Source organism: Aquila chrysaetos, chromosome 19, assembly GCF_900496995.4.
Source record: "Aquila chrysaetos chrysaetos chromosome 19, bAquChr1.4, whole genome shotgun sequence".
In the NCBI taxonomy this organism is placed as follows: domain Eukaryota; kingdom Metazoa; phylum Chordata; class Aves; order Accipitriformes; family Accipitridae; genus Aquila; species Aquila chrysaetos.
The window spans coordinates 23987299-24013744 of NC_044022.1; the positions used below are offsets into that span (position 1 = coordinate 23987299).

At 38.0% G+C, this 26446-nt stretch overlaps 1 protein-coding gene across 4 annotated transcripts in view; it reads left to right on the forward strand.

Annotated features, from left to right (window-relative positions):
* The window catches only part of RSF1 (remodeling and spacing factor 1), a 65996-nt gene that overhangs the window by 12179 nt on the left and 27371 nt on the right, over window positions 1–26446 (forward strand). Inside the window, exons 1-7 of one of the 4 annotated variants that reach the window (XM_041118536.1) lie at window positions 11157–11244; window positions 13195–13387; window positions 15699–15791; window positions 16461–16666; window positions 18714–18871; window positions 22128–23848; window positions 26237–26434. In XM_041118536.1, coding sequence (XP_040974470.1) covers window positions 13259–13387; window positions 15699–15791; window positions 16461–16666; window positions 18714–18871; window positions 22128–23848; window positions 26237–26434 — 2505 coding nt within the window. In that variant the 5' untranslated portion in view covers window positions 11157–11244; window positions 13195–13258. Of the gene's footprint in view, window positions 1–11152; window positions 11245–13194; window positions 13388–15698; window positions 15792–16460; window positions 16667–16810; window positions 17189–18713; window positions 18872–22127; window positions 23849–26236; window positions 26435–26446 lie in introns of those variants that run through there. The other 3 variants (XM_030042866.2, XM_030042867.1, XM_041118537.1) reach the window with 3 other exon arrangements.

Below are 26446 nucleotides of genomic sequence, written 5' to 3' on the forward strand. Positions count from 1 at the left end.
GTAGTGAAAATATTTAAAAATAAAAGTTAAGAGCATGAAGTTTCTTGCTTCTAAGTTAAGCCAGGTTCTAACTAAAAAGAGGATTTAAAGATAACCTAGGGGCAGGTAATTTCATATGTGTGCTGTGAGTTTTCATTACCCATGTTCTGAAACAGCAGATGGTGGTCACTGTCAAACTGAGTGCTGGATTATACACACTGTGACTCGTTGTTTTCTCTTCCAAATGCTACGCACAAACACGCAGTTTCTACTGCCAAGGTTTGTTCTCCCTTCTTTCTACCTGTTTTGTGCCCTACAGGAGGGGAAGGATCTCCTGATGTCACAAGTGTTATGTTTTTCAGATACTGTTGCGTTTTCGGGAAGCCGGTTGGGTGGGAAGATTCAGGTGACACTTTTCCTTCTGCCTGCATCGGGAGCTGCCAGGCTCTTCCCCCATCCTGATAGCATCTACGCATGGTTGTTTAGGTTGGAGGGTTTGTATCTCAAACATGAGTTTTAAGTGATGGTAATATGCAAATGGTTGCTAGAAACTCATCGTCCCTTCAGGCTGTTACACTCATCTTTCTTTCTAGCTCAGATTAAAAAGTTGTGTAAAAGGTGGCTGGCGGCAACTGAGCCTGAGTTACAGAGAGGTAACGGCGCTGGCAGTCTGGCAAACTGGTCTGTGGCTTTGAGTCTGCCTAGACAGACAGGAGATGATGTTGACCCCAAAGCTAACAGTCTTGGCTACCCCTGTGAAGCTGCAACAGCCCCAAAGTTATAACCGTTTCTTGCAATTAAAAGAATTACATTAACAGGGGTAGATAATTTAATAATGTTAGCAGGTCAAAACATGAGTTTGCTCATAGAAGTTTATACTTAAGAGTTGCGTGTTTCAAGGAATGAAACTTCTGTGAATCCTCACTTTGTATGAGATTCAAATATCAGCTCGCAAGAGGACATAAGCAGTTTCCTTTTTCTTTAAGTCTAAGTAAGTCTTTATTTTAGACCTAAGCTTAAGAAGGTCGGTCAATAACCACACTGTGTTTTTATTTACTACTAGGACTTTGTCAGGCAATCGTCTTGGATGGTTGTGCTTCTTAAATTTCTATTCTCACTTGCTTCCTTGGTTTCTTTAAAAATAATGGAGAAAAAGTTGCTACTAGTTGTGAAACTGTTTAAAAGAAGCCTCAAATTCTGTGCTAATTGGATTAAACTTGTAAAATTTTAGGCTTCTGATCATGAATTCAGCTGTAGAATTACTTTCATCCAGCTGTGTGACTGCCGCCTTTCACAGGATTCTTCATCAGCTGCTGGAAACATTGCTCTCATGACTGTTTTGCCGAAGTCTCTGAAATGTGGTGCATCTTTTTCTGGATCTCTGGTATTTCTGTAAAATATTTTAAATTTTCCTGTGCACTGCTGATAAATTAATGAACTGATGTTACTGTAGAGCAGAACAAAAGTGCAGTTACTTACTTCCAGCTGACAGGGAAGCGTGTTCTGCATTGCAGAATGACTCGTGTTGGCTTCACCTTCAAAGTTTGCTTATGTTGATCCTTAAAGAAAACTCGTGCTCACATAATGCTGCTGTTTGTAAAATGCCGAATGCTTACTGAGTAGTACTTGCTTTTTCTACAGAAATTAGTCACTGCTGAATGTTTTGCAAAATATAAAATGTATGTCTTTGTAGCATGGTTATGTTCTTGTACTTCTTTAAGGTCCAGTAAACTACAATTTTTTTTTTTTAATTGGGAGACCTAAGTTTGCCAAACTAGGTTTTCAAGAAAAGGTGTCTGTAATATTTGATGGTTACAGAGAAACTGCCAAGAAACATTCACCTGTTGATACCGTTTAGTAAAGTTGTTGGTAAATGAAAGATGAAATGGTGAATCCCAGAGTATAAATGAGACTTATTTGAAGTGCAGGTTGGATGACTAGTGATTAGAGAAAAAAACATGCTATTTTTAAAGTTGAACCCAAAAAAAGGGCAGAAATATCTTTGTAGTAGATCTCATCTGATATATGAAAAAGGATAAATCTTTCTGGTTTTTTTTTTTCCCCACTGAAGACCAGGGAATGATAACCTCTAACCTTGGTAACGAAACTTATTTTAGAAAAGTGATTTTTATTCAGTCTGCTCTGAATTTTTTAATATTGCCTTTTTATTCAAGTGAGAGATGTGGGAGAAAGTTATTTTATAGTGTAATCAACATCCTTCTTCTGTTAACACTGAAGAAAACTCTCGGACAGTACCTGAGACATTTAGCAAAATTCACACCAGAGTGGTGTTTCTAGTAACTAAACAAAGTAAGGAATTAAAAAGCATTTAAATTTGTGCTTGTTTTCATATAATGAACTAAAAAAGGACTTGCATTCAACTTATCCTCTAACAGAACACATTAAAAGAAGCTCGTTACATTTGTTACGTGAATAAAGCTAAATGAAGCTGAAGCCTTCTTAACTACTGATGTATGCAACTCTATGTTCGTATGTTTAATCTTGATTTTCACTTATTTCACTGCACTGAGGATACTTTAATTTAGTTTAATATAATGGGATATATGCTCTTTCACACGCTTAAAGAATTGATTTTGTCTGCAAGGAATGTCTGTGCATGGACAAACCTTATGAACTAAGGTCAGATCTGCATTGGCAATCCTGTGTCTTAATGGGAAGTGTAAGAGCTTAGGGAATGGTTTAAGAATGAGATGTACTCCCCAGTACCTGGTAACACTCCTGTATCCCCAAGAGTTTCCCCCAAGACCTTACATACATTAATTTTTACTGGAAAAACTTGCCAGACACTACAACAGAATGAATCTCACCAAATGTATTTAGCAGAGCTTAGATGTTTACTTTAGGATGAGCTGAGTCTTCCTAAAAGTGTTATTCTCTCCATGGGCTATAAATGGATTATATGGAACTAGCTCAGATGTAAATATCTACATTTGTTTAGATGAATCCTAGTGCTATGCTGCTGCCCTTTCCTAGTTTTTAATGGCAAAATACCTAAAAAATTTTGGGAGCTAGGAGTAGGGACTAAAGCCCAGGCTCCTTTTTCACAGGGATTAGACTCATGCTTTTCTTCCCCTCTATTTGGGCCCTTGAATCTTGCATTTCTCACTGCCTGCCTTGTGGCTGGGCTGCCTTCCTAGGAGTGGGAGTTATAATTTTGAACCTTCTGAGAGTGAATGAATTAAATTTTACCATTTCTTGAATGGCTGTGTAACTGCTTAGTGTTAGATCAAAAGGTAAACATTGCCATCTCAACTTCTTTTGCTTACATCCTTTCTGGTAAGTGTGAACTTCCATTACTGTAATGGCCAGCAGATGCCTCAGTCCAGACTGAGATCTGGATGTAAATCTTTGTTTTGCTACTGATCTTTCCAGAGAGGGGTTGCTTTTCTGAATACGTGCCACTTCAGCATTTCCTATTGTAGAGCTGAAGAATCCCATCTGATCAACCCCCCCCTTTTTTTACTAGGGCTCCTAGCTCTGCTTGTGCTTTCTGTAAGACACCTTGGTGCCTAACACAGTCAAAACAGGGCACCTTACTTGTTCGATCTATGTGGTGTGGGTAAGTGTATTCCGCAACACGCTCCAAAGGCTGGCTTCCACTGCCCAAACTGGGCATGCTGATGCCATCCACTGCAGCTTTTCCCTGCCTGGCTCTTTTTCCAGTGAAAAAAACTACTGGAAGCTACTAAAATCTTTCCGAAGTGGACTTACCCAGTGTATTGGGAAGCTGTGTGGGTGTATACTTGCACTGAGGAGCTGTGAAGCACTCCAGAATCCACTGCTAAAGCGTAATCTTTGTGATTACCTTTCACCTTTGTCACACAGAATCATAGAATCACAGAATGGTTTGGGTTGGAAGGGACCTTGAAGACCATCTAGTTCCAACCCCCCTGCCATGGGCAGGGACACCTTCCACTAGACCAGGTTGCTCAAAGCCCCGTCCAACCTGGCCTTGAACACTGCCAGGGATGGGGCAGCAGCCACAGCTTCTCTGGGCAACCTGTGCCAGTGCCTCATCACCTTCGTAGTTAAGAATTTCCTCCTTACATCTAATCTAAATCTATCCTCTTTCAGTTTAAAGCTATTACCCCTTGTCCTATCGCTATACTCTCTGTTAAAGAGTCCCTCCCCATCTTTCCTTTAGGTACCTGAAGGCTGCTATAAGGTCTCCCCGGAGCCTTCTCTTCTCCAGGCTGAACCACCCCAACTCTCTCAGTTCAGTGCTAAGGAGGGAAATGAGGCTTTTCTGCTCATAGTCTAAAAGTCCTTGATAATTATGACAATTATATTGGAGGCTGAGATGCCTCAGCAGGCAAAAAAAATCCCAGAGTTGTTTTAGAAGATCTTATTTCCTGATTTTTACTAGCCAGAATGAAAGATACTTGTGCTGCTGTGTCTTTGCTTTTATAGGCTGTGGTCCCAGCAATTTCAGAGTCAAGTGCTTGCATACACATGCATTAAAGATCAGCAAGTCAAGTGCTCTTAGATAGTTGAAATGCACGGTGTGGTCACTGCGAGTTATTTAACTGTGAACAATTACAATCTGTTACAATTTCAGATGTTTTCAGTACCTGTTTTTCAGTGCAGTCTGCTTGTTTGCACATTGCTGCCACAACCTGATTTTTCTCACTCGCTGTTCATGTGTCCGGAGTTTGTGGAATGGAGCCCATTTTTTATTCAGTACATTTTTTGAGGCAGTAAACTGGGCTTTTATTTGCTGTCTTTCCTTTCCTGGGCTATTTCCAGTTTCTAAAATAGATCATGTGCTATTTTTTCCTGCATTGTTTTCAAAGTAATTTTCCTTTCTTCTTTTTCTACCTCCATTTCTTTTTCATTGCCCAGTACAGCATGCTTTTCTTCCTAAATTTTATACTTTATTCTAACATCAGTCTTGCTTTTGTTAACCTTTCTGCTGTTGCTTAATATATTAGCTTAAAAAAACCCCAACATTGCTAGGAACTTAATAGCCAGAGAATGAAACAGAGGACTTGTCATTTAGGTGAAAAATTAAACCATCTTATTAGGTGAAAAATTAAACCATCTCATAACTGCTAAAGGGCTGCTGAAAACCAGCTGAACTTCTGTGTAGAGATTTTGTTTAGGTCAGTAAGGTCTTTAACTCCAGCTTCAAGAGTTCAACAGACAACAATGCATACTTTTTTTTTTAATCTCAGTTTCAGGTATAGTGAGAAGGTGACTGATGGTGGCGTGGGCATTAGAGAGCACAAGCATAATCAGATTGATTTGCGGGCAATGGAAGAGGGTAGAATAAAAAAAAAAAGGAGGGAAGGGTGCTCAGTAACAGTTTTGACAGATGATAAATTCTAAATATTTGAAAATAATCTCACAGCTAAAAGTAGAGCTGAATTTTAAGGTCACATCCCAGTTGCAGCAAGGACGAATGCAGTGAAGTCAGTAGCAAGGTCTATTAGGCTAGTGACACAACTTACTAAAAGAACTGGGGGTGGAAAAGGGTTTTTGGTCCCAGTTGAAAGCACTATCCACATTGATCACAATTCATCCGGAGGCAGCAGTGAAAGAGGTGGTGGGCTGGGATCCTTGCGTGGGGATGGCTGGGAGGGGTTTATCGGCAAGGTAAAAATCTTAACTTTGCTGAATATTAGAGTGGCATGTGCTGTGAATAGTCCAGGCAAGCAGAGAGTCTTCTAGTAGGTATTTGCACAGATAAGAGATACAAAGGTACTCCGATATTTGTGTGAAAATGATCTAGCTGCTGAGTGTCCAGATTTCAAAGTACTTTCCTAGGATAACAATGTCATTTAAATGTGAGCGTGGTTTGTTTGTTTTTAATGCCTGCCAAAAATCTTTCTAGGAACAGGATATAAAACTGCTACTTGGTGACTTGTTCTTTCTGTTTTGATCTTCGGTTTAATTACAGCATGTTTGATTGCTCTTTTCATTCACTCGGGAGGCAGAGCGGTTACATTTTTTCCCCTTCCTGCGTGTCTTTTTTTTATGGGCATGCAACTTGGTAGGATGATAATACTCATCAAGTGACTCAGCTAGAAAATAAGATCTTTAGATTGTCCTTTGGAACAGGAACTACTGCTTTTTCATGTTGGGAAACACTATAGAGGTCAAATGCTTCAAATTTTTTTTATGCCAAGCTTGCTGCATGAGTATGGGGCTCCTTATTATCACAGTTATTTGTCAAAGGTTCACTGCAACTTCTTGCCTGGTTCGTAGTAGAGGTTTTGTCCTTCCATTTATTTATCATGCCAAGTTCGTACCAAGGCCATCATTTTTCTCTATGGTCTATAAACTTCTTAATAACACATCCCAACTATAGAGATCCCATTTTCCTTATACTAAGAGTTGAGATAAGAAACAAGTTAGATGGTTCCTAGAGAAGAATATTGATGTTACCATAAACCAGCACTGCTTCTGAAGGAGATCCTATCCCCTTTCTTTTCCCAAGTGTTTCGCTAGCTATTTAATGAACCAGATGAGGCTCTTACCTTTGGTTGAAACTAAGCTAGAAGACAAAGTGTTTGCTGCCTCAAACTGCTCATGGGACTTCTCCATTTTTGTGTGCAAGTCTGGAGAATATTAAAGATGTTAGAAATGTGGTCACTTGTCTATTGGGTACTCTTGTGCCTTTCGTAAGGGATGCAGCCAACTGGTTTTAAGCAAATTTGTGTGTAAGGGCTTGTCTGTGAAGGGAATTAAGTGCATGGTTAGTGTGTGGTGGGCTAAGAGGTAAATTGACCACATAGGAACTCTTCACCAGTGTCTGAGCGGATGCTCTTGCCTCTGCATGTACCTCTAGTACGGTTCCCTCCAGCACTGACGGCAGAGGGAGCTGAACATGGTGGAAGCTAGCTTGTCTTTGCTTACCATTAAATTCTTTACGCAGGGTGCCAGCAGCAAATACATGTAATTTTTGTATAGGTTACTCTTCCCTTAGCAGAAGAGAAGGGCAGGTGGGAGATTATTAATTACCCCATTGATCTCAGCTGTCTACCTGCTAAGCGTGGTTTTATTTGTCAGCGGAGTCACGTGTGCTAAGGTAATTTTGGTCAAGGGAGAAAGGTGAAAAAGAGTGAACTGTTAACGGAAGTATTTGCCATGTATATCTTATGAGTCACTTTTTTTCTTTGATTTGCCAAAACAAGTTAGCATGGAAAAAGGTTTTACTAGAATAACTGGGAAGACCTGTTTGTGTTCGTGAAGCATGAAAGCTGCCAGCAGCCTTTGCATCCCAAAATGTTATTTCTCGTTCCCTTCCCCCTAAGTCCCCACAGCACAAGGGGTTCAGTGTGCTTTTCCCTTATACCTGGAGGAGGAGAGGAAGCATGGGCTTTGCAGTCCACTTCAGTACCAGGGATTCTGCGTACATCGTGGTTCTGAGCTTCCCCTCTTTGTCCAGCACTTCAGATCTGCTCTGATAACAAAGGTTTTTTATTTTTAATCATTTTCTGAATAACAGGTTCCCCTTATCCTCCCTCTAGACCCAGGGCTTTGTCTGTCATCTACGTTTTCTCTTTTCCTCCTTTATTTCGGTTCTGTTTAGGCGAGTGTTCAGCTGCGAGCATATTCATTTTGGCAGGGAAAATAAGTAGAGGTAAAATGGGGTTATGGTTATATGGGAAGGTGTTAATGGGTACCCACAGCCAGGCCTTTAATCCGCGGTTGTGCAGGTGTTTGAAAGTTACAGCTTTTCTAACCAGATGATGGGGTTTCCATGTGTTCATACTTTTTCCTCTTCCGTTTCAATTTTCTGTCTTTCTCAAATTTATTAGAAATGTGTGACTGATGTATGGGATGTTCCCTGAAATGCTGGAGTAGATAGAACAGTGTTCAAAGGATATTGTATGAGGTCCAGACAAGAGCCTGCCCTCCAGGAAAGTGCAGGACTTAAATTGGCTAAACTCCACCAGAAGCCCTATAATTGTATATACAGTGACTCATTCTTTCTGACTCATGGCTTCTTCCTATGAAAAGTCTGTATTTTTGAATATCTAGCAGATGGCACCATGGTTTAATTATACTTGATTCTTTGAAACAGTTTTTCTTTTAAAATAGTGCTGTACAATTTTTATTAGCCCTGTGCACAGAGTCCTGGTGTTTTCTTCACCACTTAAGTGCATTCTATGAAGGTTTTAGAGAGCTACTATATTACTTTTCAGTGTTTCATAAAAGTTTGAGGTTATCATTCAGATTTAGGGGTTTTTTTTGTATATGTTCCATCACAGTTTTTTTGTCAAATCCTTCTGCAGAATGGCTATTATGCATGAAAGATGCTATGTATTGTTCCTTCCCTTATGTGAAATTTTAAAAAATGCAAAACGTTAATTAGGTTATTATATGAGTTCCTGAAAAAAGTGATGCAGGTCCCATCTGAATGGAGATGATATTTTACAAAGGAGATGATAGTCTACTGTTGTTTTAAAAAACCCAAACACCACCACAACCCAAAAGTAATTATATCTCATGTTCATTATCTTTGGTATGTTACAAGTAGGGTTAGAAGAGAGTTGTAAAAATGGTGCTTATTGATGTCCCACTTCAGAGAGCTCTTGTCAAGAATTCTCTCTATATTCTGAACAAAAGTAAGTTAATTTAAAGTTATGCAGGTTCAGTGCATCTCTGAGACAACTGAAACATTAGTCTTGTTTACTAGTGTACTTCTCCTCCTCACCAAGTAAGTGTTCTGGGAAAGGAGAGATTTTTCCACCACTCTTTAGCCTTCCTGCCACCCTTCCCTGAGCTGGTATTTCTGGGCCAGGTGTACACTGCTGCACATGATCCATATATTATTTACAGTTACTTTGGTTTCAATACAGAGTTTATTTCTCAGTCCCATAGGCTTCTGCTCCTGCTGTGGTTCACGCACCCTGGCTGGTCCGGCTGCACTTCACACAGTCCCTAGTTTCTGCCTGCAAATGGACATCAGTTTTCTCCTCCAAAACTCCCACTTCGTTCCTTAGAACAAGGAGGATAGTGTACGATTCCTCTAAGCGCTTACTAGGGAACTGGCGAAAAGCCAGCCTAGAGATCCAGTCATTAATATTGTTATGATACATGAAAAACATCTTGAAAGGGTAATAAATAAACAGACTATGGATTTGCAATGTTTCGTGAAGTTTGCGAAAATAACCACATCGATACATCATCAAGATCCTAGAAATGCAAGAGTTGAAGTGCTGGAATCTGAGAAAAGAAGTGAGGTTTCTATAGGTACTAACACAAATCCCAGTAAGTGCTGACCAAGGGTGTGCAAAATTACTTTCCAACTTTTGAATTTTTAACATTCTCCGTTTCTTCTAAGACTAACACTCTAGCAAAGATTTTTGTGGTGGCTGGGGTTTTGATTATTCGAAACAAATCACCTGTGCTTCTTTAAACTAGGTTTCCAATCAGTATGTACCCATTAAAAAGAGATCTGATTAAAACCAACCAAACAAAAAAAGATGCAGAACAAAAGCTTTGATCTAGCAAGATTTTGAATACTTGGCTCAGTTCCATGTCACACAAACACAAGCTGAGGTTTAATTGTATGGGTTGACTTCGATAGAATTGCTCATGTGTATAAAGTGCTTTGTGCTTAATTTTGTTCATGCCAAGGGACCCTGGTAGGCACCTATCAGGGTTAAGACCTTTGATCTTGTTCCTTTTAAAATATGTGGTAGTTTAATGCATCAGTTTTCAGAAAAACCAAGGAGGAGATGTGCTAGGTTTCTTCAATATGTAATGGAAATAATACAAATGGAATAAAAGAGAAAAAGTCAGGGCTAGTTTTGAGTTGCTTATGAATTATCTGCATTGAAAGGAGGTCTCTTTTTGGGTACCAGGCTGGTACTTTTATGTATTTATTGAAGGAGTTTGTGTATTAAATTTCTGGCTGCAAACCAGCAGCGGTGGTTTACTTCTGAAGTGACACAAGCATTTTCATCAAACTGATGTTTTACCAACTCAGTGTGTGCATCTGAGAATAGAGGCATTTGATTGAAAGACAAGTATCAGCTAGGTGAATTCAAGTTAAATATCGAAAAGATTCACAGACACTCAAATGTCATATAGATCAGTAAAAGAAATAGCATCTTAGTAATGTCTAGTTTAGAACAGACACATTTGGTGTCTCAGCTGTTTATCCTGTGTCAAGTAATGCTGCTGGACCAGCAGAAATAATGTAATCATAAATTATGATCATAAAAGTTCTTGGGTTTTAAACTTCTAAAGTGTGTGTGCATGGAGTAATGAAAATGCTTTCAGAAAATAAAATTGTACTCAAAAGAGTAGAGATATAAAAATACTTGTAAAGTTCATGTCTAAGTTTTTCTCAACAAATTACAAATAAGAAAGCTCACGTCACTGGGTGTGTAGAGTTGCATTAATAGTTATCAGTTACATATTTTTAAAAAGTTATATACTACTCTCTAGCTTATAAAACTGATGTTCTGCAAATTTGCCACTTGGTGGTGCCAGATTGATTTATAAGTCACAGATGGGAGCTAAGACGAGATGTTGAAGTTGTATCTGAGGAGTGTACACTGAGAGGTAAGTAAAATTGGGTTGGAAAACTTTGATTCTATGATGGCACTGGTGCAGCTGTATCCAGCAGCGGTTCTGGCCTCCATCCCTCAAGCCCCAGATCTCGAGTCCCTCTCTGTCCCTCCAGTACAAAAGAGAGTAAGCATACAGCAAAGCTACATCTGTAAGGACAAAGTTTCTGGAACATTTATCCCATACCATGCACTCAGCCAAAAATAGTTTGGATTCAGTGATATTCCAGGATGGCTTTGGGGTTTCTGGAGGCAGCTGCAGGTGTGCTTGCTGCTTGCAGTAGTATTTTTGTAGGTGTTTGACTGGCATAGTTCCTGTCCAGTTGTTGTTTTGATGCTGACAAAATTTTTGTATTTATCACTGAGGTCTGTTTCCTTGACTTTAAGGAAGGGCAATGATCATTGTAAATGTAAAACTAAACAAAAAGACCCATGCGATTAAATTAACCTTCCTCCATCTCTCAGTTGTGGGGCTGCTCTTCAGCAGACTTTAAGTTACTATGTTTTGTTAAAATTTCTCAATTTGTCATAGTGTTTCAGTGTTATCAGAGCTTAGCGTTGAAGTACGTTTGCACCGGTCTTCATAACTTCTTTTTTTTTTCTCTCTCTCTCTCTCAATACTGCAGTTCCAAAAGAATTGGTGGAGCTTCACTTGAAACTGATGAGAAAGATTGGGAAGTCTGTCACAGCAGACAGATGGGAAAAATATTTGATCAAGGTACAATATGCACGTTGTATTATTCTGCAATGCTGGAATATGGTTATGATGAGCTGTTGTGTCAGCAATCCCTGGTATGAATTATAGTGAGCCTTGGGCTGTGTTGTGGCCAACATCGATGTGCGTGCCCAGACTTTAGTTGCATAAGATCCCAGCTTAACTTTCAGTCTGCCTAGGCTTGTGTAAAAAAAAAAACAAAACCAAAAAAAACCACAAAACCCCAAAAAACCCCCACCAAAACCAAACCTCTGAAAACAGACGATATCTTCTGCTTGTAAAAGAGTGTGCACCTTCATACTTGGTAGTAAAATACTTTTTTGAGCATTAAGACCCTAAATAAAGGAGGAGATTTAATAGCCTCCGAAAGGGCTAAATTGAGCAGAGAGATTTACACAGTAATGATTCATTTGTGTATCAGTTGTCTGGATATAATTTAATTATTGTGATTTGGTTGGTATTCATACAGGGACTAACCATGCGGAGTTCCTGTAGCATGTGTTAATAATAAATGAAAGTATTGCAGTGATTTATATCTGTGTGCTCAGAATGGCACAGCTAAGATGAAAATGTAGTTATGCATCAGTAAAAATATAGCATCCCATTGTTTTATGTAATTCTGTATTGGTATTTTAATTGTAGCTCTGCCATTGTTCACACTTTACATGCAAGTAGTTTTCAGCTTAAAGAATTTACACTGCTTCAGAAAATATACATATATTCAAAATTAGTAGGTTAGCATTTCCCCTCTGGATTTGTTCCACGTGTCTTTTAATCAACAAAAATGTAGTCTTGGTATTGTCTGTGTGGCCATGATCGCATCTTACTTAGAAGTACAGCATTATGGTAATAACAACGATACAAATAATAGTACTTGGCAAATCTAGTTGCAGTTTGCCCCTTTCAGTGCTATATATAAGCTTTATAGAGACAGGGATTTGACTTGAGGTTTGTGTGGTTATAAGATGATGTTTTTGGGACTGGGAGTATGTCAGGAAATAACCTGCTGAAAGGCCTTAGGTTAAATCTAACCTTTTAACCAGTTGTAAAGTATTTATGATGATGTTTTAAAATAACAATGTAATAATTTATGTAACTGTTGTATACTTTGTATATTACTAAGTACTGTGGTTACTGAATTGTGTTAAATTCCTTAATGTACCAAAAAGCCATTGCAGCAAGCTGAGAAAACCCAACTCTGACTAGTGAACTTATGTACCCCACTGAAGCCACTTACCACTTGTGTGGTAAGCAGAAAGCAGAGGGAGAAAACAAGTTTATGAGGGTGTAGTTTGGAAAATCTGCCTTCAGCAGGCATTGAAAGGATGGGAAAGTGGTAAGGAAACCCTCCCACGCACCCCTGTTAAGACCAAGTAAGTGGTGATAAATTCTACTTCATTTAACAGTCTCCAGAGTTAACTTGAAGGTTATTCTAGCCAGTGGTTCAAAGGAACCTTGAAGAACAAAGGAATTTGAATATAACTAATTAGAGAAGTATGCTAATATCGTCCCCATTTCAAAGGGGTATAATTGATTTAGAAAAACAACAGAGTATTGGGAAATGCCACTAAAGCCAGGAAAAACTGAAAAGGTGTGGAACCGTTGAGACCATTCTTCCTAGATGCCAGCAGTATTGTTCGACATACTATTGACATACTCGTAAGAGGCAATGTTGGCCTGTTTTTCCTTTGTTAGAAACTACTGATGTGCTGCTTTGATAAAACAGGGTTTGATACGTTCTAGATGTGACCCATTTTCTTATTTAGGAGGAAACTTTAAGTGGAGGACATTCAAACTTACATGCTCTTAATATTTATGCTTGTATATATTATTAATATGTTTTGTTTATATACCAACTGTTTATGGTAGATAAAGATATGCTTTATTTGACTGCCATGCTTATAAAGAGCATCATAAAAAATTGTCTCTGAGCTGTGGTTGGTATTTTGACAGATGAATATATTTTGGGATAGGAAGTGAACGTGGCAGTTGAGAGTTCTTTCCCTTCCCTCTTCTGATGATGAACCACCCAAGTTGGCTCACCAGCATACACACTAGTCTTTTTTGGAAGAAAATGGCTGTAGGGCTCCAGGAATCTGACTTTTCTCCTCTGCGCAAGGAATGTATGTGGTCATGTATGACCGAGGTAAAGAAATGGCTTGTCCTAAATGTTTTAACAACTAAGAGGAACTGTCCAGCTTAGCTGTTTTTTGAGAAACGTGTAGCTGAGTTAATTCAGATTGCACTGTCTTCTGGCAAAATGCTTTACTTGACTATTGTCAAGCCTACTTTGCGTTTTTATACAGATAAGATTTCTCTGGACTGGTCCATCTGGAACCTTCAGCCCTGAAATCGGCACGTTCCAAACACACTTTTCTGATTGTTAGAACTTAGGTGCCTATAGTCCCACCCAAGCAGACTCCTCTGCTGTGTCTTTCACCTTCCTGTTCTCATTGTTTAAAGAGAACATCTGGAGCATGGTAATAGTAAGTGTCGGATGCCATCGTAGCTGCTTTGGAAATACTTGAGAGCGCTGTGTTTCAGTGTCTCTTTTGCAGGGTGGGAAGGTGCTGACCACTCTTTAGTATGCAGAAGCCAGCTGCTCCCACAAGCAGCAGGTTTTTGATCGGTGTGAAACTTCCCCTCTATGAAGGCAGAGACTTAACATTTCAGTGGAGCCTGAATCAATGAGATCTGTAGTTCAGGGTTGTGACAGTACTTGTCAGGAGAAAGCACAATCATCTGGTTTTTGTCAAAATGTAGTCATTTCAGTTTGAACAGATGCTTCATCAGCTCTGATGTCTCTGAGCTTTTGCTTTGACAATCATACGCTTCCGCAGCACATGAAACTTCTCATTATTGCGTTCATACTTAATGAGTAAGTAATGAACAGCGACTGGCACATGCCCTTAGCAAGGGTTTTGATATACAGTTTCCCAGCATTCTTCACGTTACATGGTTGAAAATGAGAGAGAAAGCAGGGTAACCTTGTTTTGTGAGCGAGCAGTGATTCTTTCACTGTGAGCTTTGGCTTTGCATCAGAGAAGTACCAGTGTAATGTTCCTTAACCTCGGAGCAGGAAAAACTGCTCTTCAGCAGGATTGATTGTGACCAGAGAGCACTCCTCACCGTTCTTTGTAGGTCATAGTTTAAGGTCAGAGTGTGATTTATGGTGTGGCTGAGCCAATCTTAATTGCAGGCTTACCCTTGGGTCACTTAAGAACTGGTGTCAGTACTAGGGATAGCAGAGGGTAGGTAGCACGGCTGTGGGGACAGAGGAGGGGTTGCGGCCCCTTTCCTGGTTGTAGCCCATGTGGAGTTTTACAACATGAATCAGCTGATCAGTACTTCTGACGGGTGACATTTAGGGTTATTTTTGCTGCTGTTTCCAGCAAAAGCCGCTTTCAGATGCGATTTACAGGTTTTCAAGTAGCTTAGTGACTGTATCTTGAGCTTAGTAATAATTTGGTGATTGGGAGACTACGCTGTTTTGATTGAGTCCATTCAGCAGGGCTTTGCTTCCTTGCAGATTGAAGAGCAGCAGTACCTCGCGTGCTAATTTGGACAGTTGTGATTCAACACTGGCACTTCAAAGTAATCCTGACTGGAGATGCAGCTATGATTAGCTTTTGCCTCCTTCTAATGGGTATTTCCACTAGAATAGCCTCACCGATTGGAGATCCCACCATGTGTCCTAAATTGATAAGCAGCTCTTCTGTGTTCATGAGAGTTGTCTTAAGCATGTCTGAATTGTTTAGGAGGAGAGGGAATTCCTTCTCCACTGTTATTATTGGAGCTCCTGCTGACTCAATCTATTTATCCTCTACTGCCACTTTCTTTTTGTGTTCAGTTTTTTTTCCCCATATTGGTGTCATTGAATTTATTTGCTTTAAGTAAATTGAAACTGGCTAAACTTACAATATTTTAAAATATTTATCAAGCAGCTTGAAGCGCAAGATATTTTCTAAAGAATAATAATTCCACAGCGTGGAGGGAGTATCAGTTGCATTTATTATCTGCAGTACAGTCGTAGGACTTAGGGGGCCCCAAGAGAGCTTGGCAGCTTACATGCTAAGTGCTGTGAGGGCATGTAATAAGAAATCACGTCTACTCGAGAGAATTTATGTTCTGAATAGACAAGTCAGAAATAGCAAAATGGGAGATTTTACACAGCAAAGACAAGAATACCTTCCCAGTTCAGAATTGTGCTGTCTAATTTAAGAGGTTTAGAGAAGTCTGTGGTGATCAGGGCCTTGGCGATCTGTTCTTCTATGGAGATTTGCCAGACCTTGCCTACCTATCCCAGTTTTATTTTGTATTTTTGTGTGAAGCTTTCTGACCTGCAATCCTGAAGACATCATGTATAACTGTTACTGAAGTAAGGTACTATTAATATAAAAGTTTAAAGTTGCTTTTATCCACTAACCCTAGCAATCTTACTATTTTGTTTGTGACAGATATGCCAAGAATTCAACAGCACTTGGGCTTGGGAGATGGAAAAAAAAGGCTACCTAGAAATGAGTGTTGAATGCAAACTGGGGATTCTGAAGGTACACATCAAACAAGTTTCTAAATTACTTTTTCCTCACTTGCTTAAATATCTTGGAGATTTGGCTTTCTCACTCACTTGAACATATTGCAAATTTAGCTTGACTGAACCATAGTAGATACACTAAATGTAGAGGTGATCTTGTTACAGATGTAATAGTCATTGTAGTGGGATGGGCCCAAACTGAATGTAACACTTTGCATATTTTTCACACTTTGTATGAAAATTGATTTGTACTTACTGTTTTGTCAGTAGCTATTTGCCTGTGCAGTACACTTTTAAAAATGTTTATTAGCTTGCTGAATTCCAAAGGCAGAGATAGGATTTCATCTTTTCAAGTCTTGAGAAAACTGTCAGGGTTGGTTCCAAGTTATGTATGTGTTTTATTGTAGAACGATATCATTTGTACTACGTAAAAAAAAAAAAAAAAAAAAAAAAATTAACTTTCTAAGCTGGCCAGGAAAAAAAAAAAAAAACAACCCAAAAACTTGTCTCATTTAAAACCAGCATGGTCTGGGAAGAAACCCGATAGCTATAGCTAACTCACAGATCCAATAGAGAGAGGCTTAAAAAGAAGTTCCAAATTACAGTGAAAGGAAATGAGCTGACTTTCTTATTTCTGTTTATATTTTGATATTTTAATAATCTTTTTACTTTCTCACTTTTTCAGTATCTCTGTGAATGTCAGTTTGATGACAATCTAAAGTTTAAGAACATAATTAATGAGGAAGATGCTGATGCCATGCGTCTTCAGCCCATTGGTCGAGACAAGGATGGCCTGATGTATTGGTATCAGCTGGATCAAGAGCATAACGTCAGGATGTACATAGAAGAACAGGATGACCAGGATGGATCCACGTGGAAATGCATTGTTAGGTATTCTGGGTTCCCCCCCCCGCTTTTTTTTTTTTTTCCTTTCTTATTTTGTAGGGGTTTTTAGCTATTTGTGACTGGGGCTCAGAAATTTATTTCAATAAATCTCCACTTCTCACAGATGAGGATTCATGACAGCGGGATTTTCTGCCTTCACATGTATGTTTTAGTGAAAAACCACACAATACAGAAATAACTCACTGATTTGTTGGTAATAGCCAATGTGTAATTTGTTTTCTGCTTAATCAAGCTACAATGGATATATGGAAAGGGTACCAAGAGAAGACTCTCTTGAGGACGATGGCTCCATATTGCTCACTGGCCAACTAAATGCCTTAGGAAATGGAGGAGGACTCTTGCTTCTTTAACTTCTGCTCTATTAAGAAAATTACAAGTGGACAGTTTTGTTCTTGGGGGAATTACATTGCAATTTTAACTTCATGGAACTACAAAACTGTTGACAAAACAAATAGGCATGAAAAATCTTCTGGAGTAGAATTCAGCTCATAGATCACTGAAGATGAGGTGGGTGATGATGCAGACTGATGTGTACGTGACTCAGTGCCTCTGGGTCTCAGTTGCTGCAGATTGGTCTGTTAATATTTTAGTGGTATTTTAGCTTCAGATTTACATTTTTTTGTGATTCTTGTTACTTCTTTTTTTTTTTTTTTTTTTCTTTCATTTTCCTGCTATGCAAAGTATATGGAATCTTTCTTACTGGAAAAAGAATTAGCTTGAAGTTTGTTTCATATCTACTAGTTATCCATTTTTAGTTCATCTTCATGTAAACTTCTTTAATTTGATGAGTTCCAACTGGATTTTAAACTGGACTCAGCAGAATCAACTCTGACTTAAAAAGTATGTAGAGATGTAAAAATAGATCTAAAAAAAGTCAGATGATGGGGTGGTTTTCTGTTTGTAAATTTTAATCTTTATATCTGCAGCTTATTTACATATCCATAACTTTAGTAACCAAGGGAGTCATACTAAACCATTTAAACCACTGTCAATGGGCCATAAAATGATAAGCATTACTAGCAGTGAAATTTAGACAGCTGTTGTGGGCGAATAAAGTAAATGTATCTAAACAAACCAATCAAGAGCTGAGTGGTGTTTATCTCTCTCCATGCATTACAGACTCCAGAGATCAATGCCAAAAGCAGAAGAAATCAGGGTTCTGCTGGGAAAGTTCTGATACTCCATACTCACAGCAGAAAAACACCATAATGCATTGTAAAATGTGAAATGGTTTTAAACGCATGAGATTCCACACCTCAGGGCTCTTGCAGTTCCAGGCTTCCTTTTGTTCTGTAAACCTGCAAAAAATGAATTGCTGAATGTTGACTTTGAAAAAAAAAAAAAAGCGAGTCTTGTTGTTATAGTCTGTTACGAAGATGACTGTTTAATCATCGCTCAAATTCATTATACTTTAAGGTGTTGGGTTTTATAGTTAGATGTCCAGTTTAAATAAGGAGTTACAGTGCACTGAGATTTGCATGCATAGAGATGCACGAACATTTTCTTGCTATTGTAACTCAAGTAGCTGGAGCTTTCTAGACAACTTCGTATTGTTTGCTACGTGTGCTTAGGGTGGGTACTTGCAAAAAGTATCTAAATTACTTAATTGCTTTTGAAAATTTCACTTGAATGATGTGATTGCTCCTTTGGTATGTGAGCAGAAAACTACAACTTCCTCTCTGCTGAGAGAAAAAAGAAATTGCAAAGAAAAATCAGTGAGGATTGGTAGGGGGATAATAAATAAAAGAATAATAGTCGCACCTTGGATCCGGGACTTGACTTGAGATAGATAGGGTCCTTCCAAAAAGTTATTTTATTTTTGTATGGATAAATTGGAAGGTTTCCAACTGCAAAGTTGCAGCCGCTCTGATGGGACAGGCATTTCACTATGCTTGTATATAAGGTTTTCAGGGCAGTGTTCATTTAAGCAGATGGTGTTTGTTGATTTTTTTTTTTTATTTTTTTTTTTATGAATCCCTTTGGGGTGAGTAAGTGGCTTATCAGACAGTATGTTTTTTCTTCTGTCATCTAGAAACCGCAATGAGCTTGCTGAGACCCTTGAGCTCTTGAAAGCACAAATTGATCCTGCCCTCTTGAAAAACAACAATTCTCAGCAGGAGAATTCATCACGTGAAAGCCCAAGCATAGAAGATGAAGACACCAAAAAGGGCGAAGAAGCATCTACACAAGGTTTTCTGCCTTCTTTTCTCAAATTTTAAATGTTGTGCTGTGGCAATGTTAGAATTTTCAAGTTCATGAAAAGTTACTGTGTTAGATTAGGAATTTAAAAAAAACCAAACAAACAACACAAAAAATGTTTCTGTTCAAGGTAAATCAAGTAAATATTGAATACTTTAATAAATATTTTTTGAGTTTTAGTGCATATTTAGGCTCAAGAGTTTATTTATGAGAGCGCTGTGTATAAATTGTTTTCTAAGTAATTTTATTTTTGCTGTACATATTGTATAATATTGTAAATGCTCATCATTGTATGTTTTTGTGGGGCGTTGAACTGTTGCCAAACTTTTCCTGTTCTAGCAACATTAAAATTTTAAAAAGAAAAATCTGTTTGTGCAATGCCATGATTGAAATCAATACAGTATTCGGTGTCTTTTTTATTTTTTCTTTTGAGTTTGAATCAAAAAAAAAAGGTTACTTCCTCAAATGTTTCACAATTGAGGTGATTTTTCAAGAAGACATGAGTTTAAATTAAAACAATTTTAAATACCAAAATGTTTTAGAAGTGAAGTGGTCCTTAGCTGCCTCCACTGTATTGTTGTTATTAACAAAGAAACTTTCTTCCTTCCTTACTATCATGTCATTGCACATATTTCATAACTTGCGTGACTTGTTGGTTTGTGCATTGGTTTTACTAAGTATCAGTTAGCCTGAAGTATTTTACGTTATAAGAATCTGACCTTTTCTCAAGTTATGAAAAGCTAAAAGCTTGTTATCCCAAGCAATTTTTCCCCAGTTACTACCTGGTATTACAACTTTGTTAAAATACAGGAAAATATTTTCACAATCAGAAACAAGATTTAAGGATTCCAGTGTGTTAGTATGTGTTTCTTCAAATCTGTTTAATTGGATATATGGAATTAGCCAAGGCCTGTCTTGGTTCTGAGTATCAAGGAGAAAGACTTGCTATTTTATTCTCATTCTTTGCAACAAACAGTGTAGAACAGAAGAAATAAATAAAACATTTAGCTAAAATTTGAGTAGTTGTGAAAGCATTAAAAGACTACTGTAGAAATTGCAGTAAATTGCGACAAACACCAACAGAATTGTCTTCCAGTCTAAGGCATTTCCAATATCTAACTGTGCATGTAAGTGACAACATAACCCGGAGGAATTAATTCCCAGTACTGATCTTGCCTTTGTCTCACTAAAATTCAGTCAAGCCAGCTTAAATCATCTAATCGAGATCTCTGCATCAGATATGATTTTACTTTACATTGAATTCAGAAGAAGCCATTTGAAAGCATTTTAATGAATGTCCCCACTGTAGATAATTCCCCAAATCCCATGGCACACTCACCTGGGTCAGTACTTGCATTAGGCTGTGTATTGATGCAAAATCACCCCTAGGCACTAGTTCCATGGATGTAACGAATAATGAAATTATTTACATGTGTAGTCAGTATATTCTCAGAGCACTACTTAGAGCCTTTCAGTTGAGAAGCTCAAGTAATTCTTCCTGTTAGTCCAAGGACTACACTCAAAGCCCTTCTAAGGTACAGTGAAAACATACTGGAAGACCTGATGCCTGTTTGCTTTGGCCACTTCCCAAATAGCATTAAATTAGTTCATACAAAAGTAAGGTAAACTGAACCAATGCTTACATGTTTTTTACTAGCCTGATTGACTCGAATAGCATTAAGACAAGTTGTGCATCGACTGAGTCATTCCATACGTACGAAATGCTTTACGAGCTGTTCGGGGAGTTAAACTATAGAACAACTGTTTATTTTCCATACAGAGAAGTTTTGGGATTCTGGTGATCCTAGCTAAAGTTTGGGAGAAGGCAGTAGGTGAAGGGAAGAAATGGTCGAACAAAGCTTAGACAGAAAGAAGTGAAGGGAGGGTGGAAGAATTCGAACACAGAAAAAATATCTCATTCTCACTGTTATAGACGAATGTCTTTAAAGAGGCAGCTTTTATGTTACAAGGGCTCAGAGTGGGGACCACTTCTATGAAGGGGAAAAAAACCAGCCTTGAGCCTTCAAAAAGTTACTGCTTCTGGTGCCCTAGAGATGCATCTTTCACTGCAGACTTATTTGGATATGTGCTTTGTATTTGAAAATATACAATGTATGAATTCTTCCTCACCACTCTCTTCTTTTCTAAAATGCTTATTTTTGTTAATGTTACTAAGTTAGCTGTCATGTGCTTTCTCCTGTATATTTCTAACCACTTTGGGAAGCTCTCATCTTGGAAAAAAATCACACTAGCACGGAGGGAGAGGAGTGAGGTAGAAGAAAAAAAATCATCTTTTTGTTTGGAGTTATAACACCCTTGCAATAACATCTTCCAGATGGTAGAAGATGCTGTTATGGTATAGGTAGTGCTATTATATTTGCTTTTTCTAATTAGTTCTATCCCTAGCTGACTCAAAGTATGGTAAAATAAAAAAAAAACAAACAGATGTTAAGAGGCTGTGGTAGTGATAAATAATAGGCTTAAGTACATAGTAACAAAATAAATACAGGGTTTCTTCTGAGTACTGGAACTGCACTTTAAGCCCTGCAGGTTTTTCTGTGATATGCTACTACTCCCTGTGCTTGTTTTAGAAATGGCAGATGCAGTGAATGTAGAATATTGTCTGTTATTTGTGTTTTGATAGTGTGTAGGAGATGTAGTCATTGTCCAGAGACTCTAAATGAATTTTGCCATAAGCTATAACGTTGAATGTCTTCTGTTTTCTCTGAACTATTGGAATACGATAGTTAAGTATTTCTTGAAATAAAAACGTTGACAAACAGGGGACTGATTTCTATGTGGAATTTTCACTTGACCATGGAATCTTACACCATGTTCTGGTTTGTGAAATAAATCAGAAACTCAAGTGAGACTTCAAGTTGATGCTTTGTGCACTCTGCTTAGGTTTTATGTATTCTCTGAAAATGGTGGGGTACTACTAAAGAAGGGGCTGTGATGCCTGTATAAAGAAGGATGAATCTAGAATTCTGCTGCTAGCTTCTGAAGTTTAGGCTTATCTTGGTATATAATTAAACTGAACTGTGATTCTATAGCTAAAAAATTGGCAACCTACTCATTTAATGACAGTATTAGATAAGCTAGACTCCTAATAATGGTATGAAAGAAGATTCATTTGCGGGGGACTTTGGGTTGTTGGGTTTTTTAGGTATGCCTTTGTTTTGATGGATGCTTTTTGTAATCCTTTAGGTCCCCTGGTTGTTTCATAGTTGTTTTTCTCTGTCAACAGAAAATCAATTAAAAATCAAAGAAGAAAAAGAGGAGGTAGAGGAACAGTCAATGGAATTGGAAAGCCTTCCTCTTCCTGTGGTCAAAGACGATGAAAATATGCTGAAAATTGAGAAGGTGGAAGAAAAAGAAATTATAAAATTGCCAGTAATAGTAAAATTAGAGAAACCTTCAGAATACAATGAAGAAAAGCAAACTGTCAAAGAAGAGAGTGACTCCTTTAAGGAAAATGTCAAGCCTGTTAAAGTAGAGGTGAAGGATAACAAAATAGAACCAAAAGACTTAAAAGAAGTAAAAAGTTGTACGGACAAAATAGCAGTTAATGAGCCAGAGAGGTTAGAATTTTGTGTTAATGCCAAAACTCCCCAAGAAATTGTGGAAAAATCTGTGGAAGAAAGTGAGAAACTTAAAAATGACCAGCAGGCAAAAATACCGCTTAAAAAGCGAGAGATCAAGCTGACGGATGACTATGACAGTCCAATAAAGGGGCCCCTATGTAAATGTGTTACTCCAACAAAGGATGTCTTGAAGGAAGAAGGGAAACCAGAAGAAGAAGCTTTTAAGAGAGTCCCTACAATTACTGCTTTATGTCCTGATGGGAAAGTGCTAGTAAATGGAGAGGTTAGCTGTGAAAAAATAACCCCAAGTGTCATACAAAATAATAAGTCAGAACACTCTGCTAGCACAAAGGAAGACAGCAGCTCATTGAAAGAGAGAAATGGAAAAAGTGGGGAAAAGGTATCAGACTCTGTTAGTAAAATTATAAAAGCGTGCGAGGTTGAGAAAAATGCAGCAACTGTGGTGAAAGAAATAGGGGCTGTGGTCTCTGAGGTTTCTAATCAGAAAGTGCCTTTAAAGGAGGAATCTAGTCCTGTGGAAAAAGAGTCGCTTGACAGCACAACTACTGAAATGGTAGTGGAAGAGTCTTCAAACTCTGAAGACTATGCCAAAACATCTGAAGAGAAACTAGCCATGAAAATGAAGAAGGACAGACTACCGCCACCCAAAGAATGTTTAGAGAAGCTAGAGAAGTCCACAAATGCATCTGTTCCTGCAGAACTGCCCAAGCTTGCACTGTCTGATGAAGAGACTTTGAAAAGTAAAGGTGAGTCTGAGGAGAAACCCGATTCACCAAAAGCTGCTGAGATACTCCCTGCATCTACTTCTCCTGTTACTTTAGAGAAACCTGCTTTGGAAAAGGAGGGCTCTGATAGTAAAACGGCTCTACCTGAGGAGAGCAATGTAGAAGAAAAATCCAGCCCTGAAAAACAAGAGGAAGAGCCAGAAGCTGCCAAGACAGAGCCAGATAGATTAGATGATGCCCATCCTTCTAACCTAGAGGACTCCTCAGAGAGTAAAAAGGAATCTCCAGTACCTAAAAGCAAATTTAAATATAAGCTAGTTTCTGAAGAAGAAAGCTGTGCAACAGATAATAAAGAAATAACTTCTGAAAGACAGAAAGAAGGAATTAAATTAACAATCAGGATCTCCAGTCGGAAGAGAAAGACAGAAACACCGCCAGAAGAGGTCAGCATTGGCCGCACATTAAGGCGATCTCCAAGAATATCCAAGCCTACTCCAAAAGTTGTGGAGACTCGGGATCAGAAACCTGACAAAAAACGACCTGAAGAGGAAGAAGAGAAGCCTGCAGCAGCACAAAAACCAGAACGAAAAGAAGATGCAAAAAAACAAGAGAAGGAGTCAAATTCTAAGGTTAACAAGGTAATACAGTTTTATTACCCGGGAATAAAGAATACCCAGAGTCTTATCTATAAGGAGAATATGCACTTACGTAGGAATATTGAGGATTATGTTCCTTTGGTCAGCTTTTGCAAGAAACTAGCTTTGCAATCCAGTTAGTGGACTCAACCAATTTAAAAAAGCCCCCTAAGAGAGTGCTAATGTCTGTTGACTTACCAGTTTATAAAATCTGTCACTTAACCTAAACTAAGTAGACCAAGTCAACTGGAGTGAATTCTTCTAAAAACTGAAATGATCAGACCTGAGTCAGTCTGGCTGAGTGGCTGAATGGAGACTTCTAGCTCCTGTGGATTTACTAGATGGATACTTGTTGGTGTCTGGTTGGTCAGGATGATCGTAAGCCAAAAAGGAACCAACAAATGGTGAAGAATAAAAATATTATGACTTCTGTTTCTAGTTATTGTTGTGGTGAGTTCGTGATATAATTTAGTTTTTCTCATACGTGGGATATATGTTTTACTTTGTGTGGAGGTATCTTTTTTTCGTGAAAAACTTTTGCTTATGCAGCATAGATCTTAAAAGTATGTCAGGTAAATGTAACGAAGTTATGCATATGTGTAGTATGCTTCTAAATCTATGTAATTATAAACGCTTTTTATTAATTTATCTTCCATTTTTCTGGATATGGAGTACAAAAGAGAAACAAGGAGTAAAGAGTCTGTATTTTTAAGTGCACTCTTTTTATATCAACTTGAAATCCCATTAATTTTCCACAGCTACACATTTTCTTACCGATTTTGTAGTTTTACCAAGACATTCACTTATTTAGCAAGTTTCTTTCACATAGTGCTATGTTGAATAACCTTCATAAAATGAACAGTTGATTTTTCAGTGAATGGTAACATCTATACTGAAAAATTCTGTCGTATACATAAAGAAATGAAAAATCTTCATTTAAAGGTTTTCATTAAAAAAGAAAATAAATGCAAGTAATAGTAAGTCCTACAAGTAGTTTTAATTTTGAAGTACTGTTGCTATAGTCGTTTTAACCTGATCTCTTTTTGTGAGAGATAAGGAGATCTATAGATGCTTACTTTTCTAGAGAGATTTAAAAATAAGTATGGTAGAGGAAGACATTTGAAACTACTAAGCTTCTGTCATTTCATCAAGATGAAAAATACCCAAATCTTTAATAGGCTATTTTATATTTGTTTTCTTTTAAAGAAGGGTCTTTAAAAAATAGGTTTGACATGATGATGACGTATGATGAAGCCTGAAGTCTAAACTAATACTATCATGGATTTAAAGTACATTTGCTACTAAAGTTTAGTGAACAGTAAAATCTGTAAAGAGGTAGAAATTAATGTTAAGAACCTGAAACAAAATTTTACTAATATGACAAATACTGCTTTGGTACGAGTCCATACTGCAGGAGAAATAGAATGTTTTGTATGTTTTAGTTTATTCAGCTCGTTCAGGTCAATGAGTAGTTTAGTCAAAATTGAAAAATTATTTTGAGTTGAAAAAGCTAGATAAGTTATTTTCCTTTTTCAGTGTCGGGGGGAGGGGGTGGTGGGAAGAGTTGTGAGAGAACTCAGGTCGGTTAATAACAAGTCAGTTAATGGGAAGAAAACTTTCTTCTGTTTGGTATGTTGCTTTAAATATAAAATAACCGAATTGCAGAAAGTAGTTTTCACTAACTCAAAATAACATTCTGAATTTTAATTGAAATCTGTTTTTCATTCAAAATATGATGGTAAATGTGATAGAAAGGGGTAGATGCCCCTTTGATTAGCAAAAAATAAGCATCGATTGAATCAGTTTTCACTTAAGAAAAATAATGGAAAAGTATAAATGTGAAAGAATACCTAGATATAAGTTATGCACTTAAAAGATGCAGTGATTTTATTTCAGAAAAGTATGCCCATCTTAGAGGAAGGCACCAGAAATACTTGAGTTAATATACTTGTTAGAGTGCAAATGTGTTTCCTAAAGTAAAATAAAAGATGTAAACTCTATGGGGCAGGGGGAGAAGATTCTCTTTGGATTGAGGAAAGCAGTCATCAAAAAGTGAGACGGTTTAAATGTAGATTGCCATGTTCACAAGCAACTTTACCTTGTCAAAATAGAAAAAAGGGGCTGAGTGACAAATTTGTCTTCCTACTTTTAAATCTTTCTTGAAGATTTCTTTCTGCAGGTCGGTATGAATTTTTCTCCCTTTATTATGCTGTTGCGTTTTAAGCCTCTTTGAAAGACAATCTATTCATTGAAATGCTCTGTTGTACATTTGCTGCAGCTCTTCTGATTGAAATGAATCACTTCACTGTAGAGACAAACATTTTTTAAGATCTAGGAAGAAACTCTGTGAGCTTCCTTTGTGTTTTCTCTTTGAAATGGTATGTCTCATAGAGAAGCAAGGTTCGGTGGACGGGTACGCGAACACGTGGCAGGTGGAAATACTCAAGTAATGAAGAAAGTGAGGACTCGGAGAGTGAAAAAAACTCGGATGATGAGGAGGAACAGGAAGAAGAGGAGGAAGAAGAAGCTGCACCTGCTGATGATGATGAGCCGTGCAAGAAGTGTGGCCTTCCCAATCACCCTGAGCTGGTAGGCTTTTGG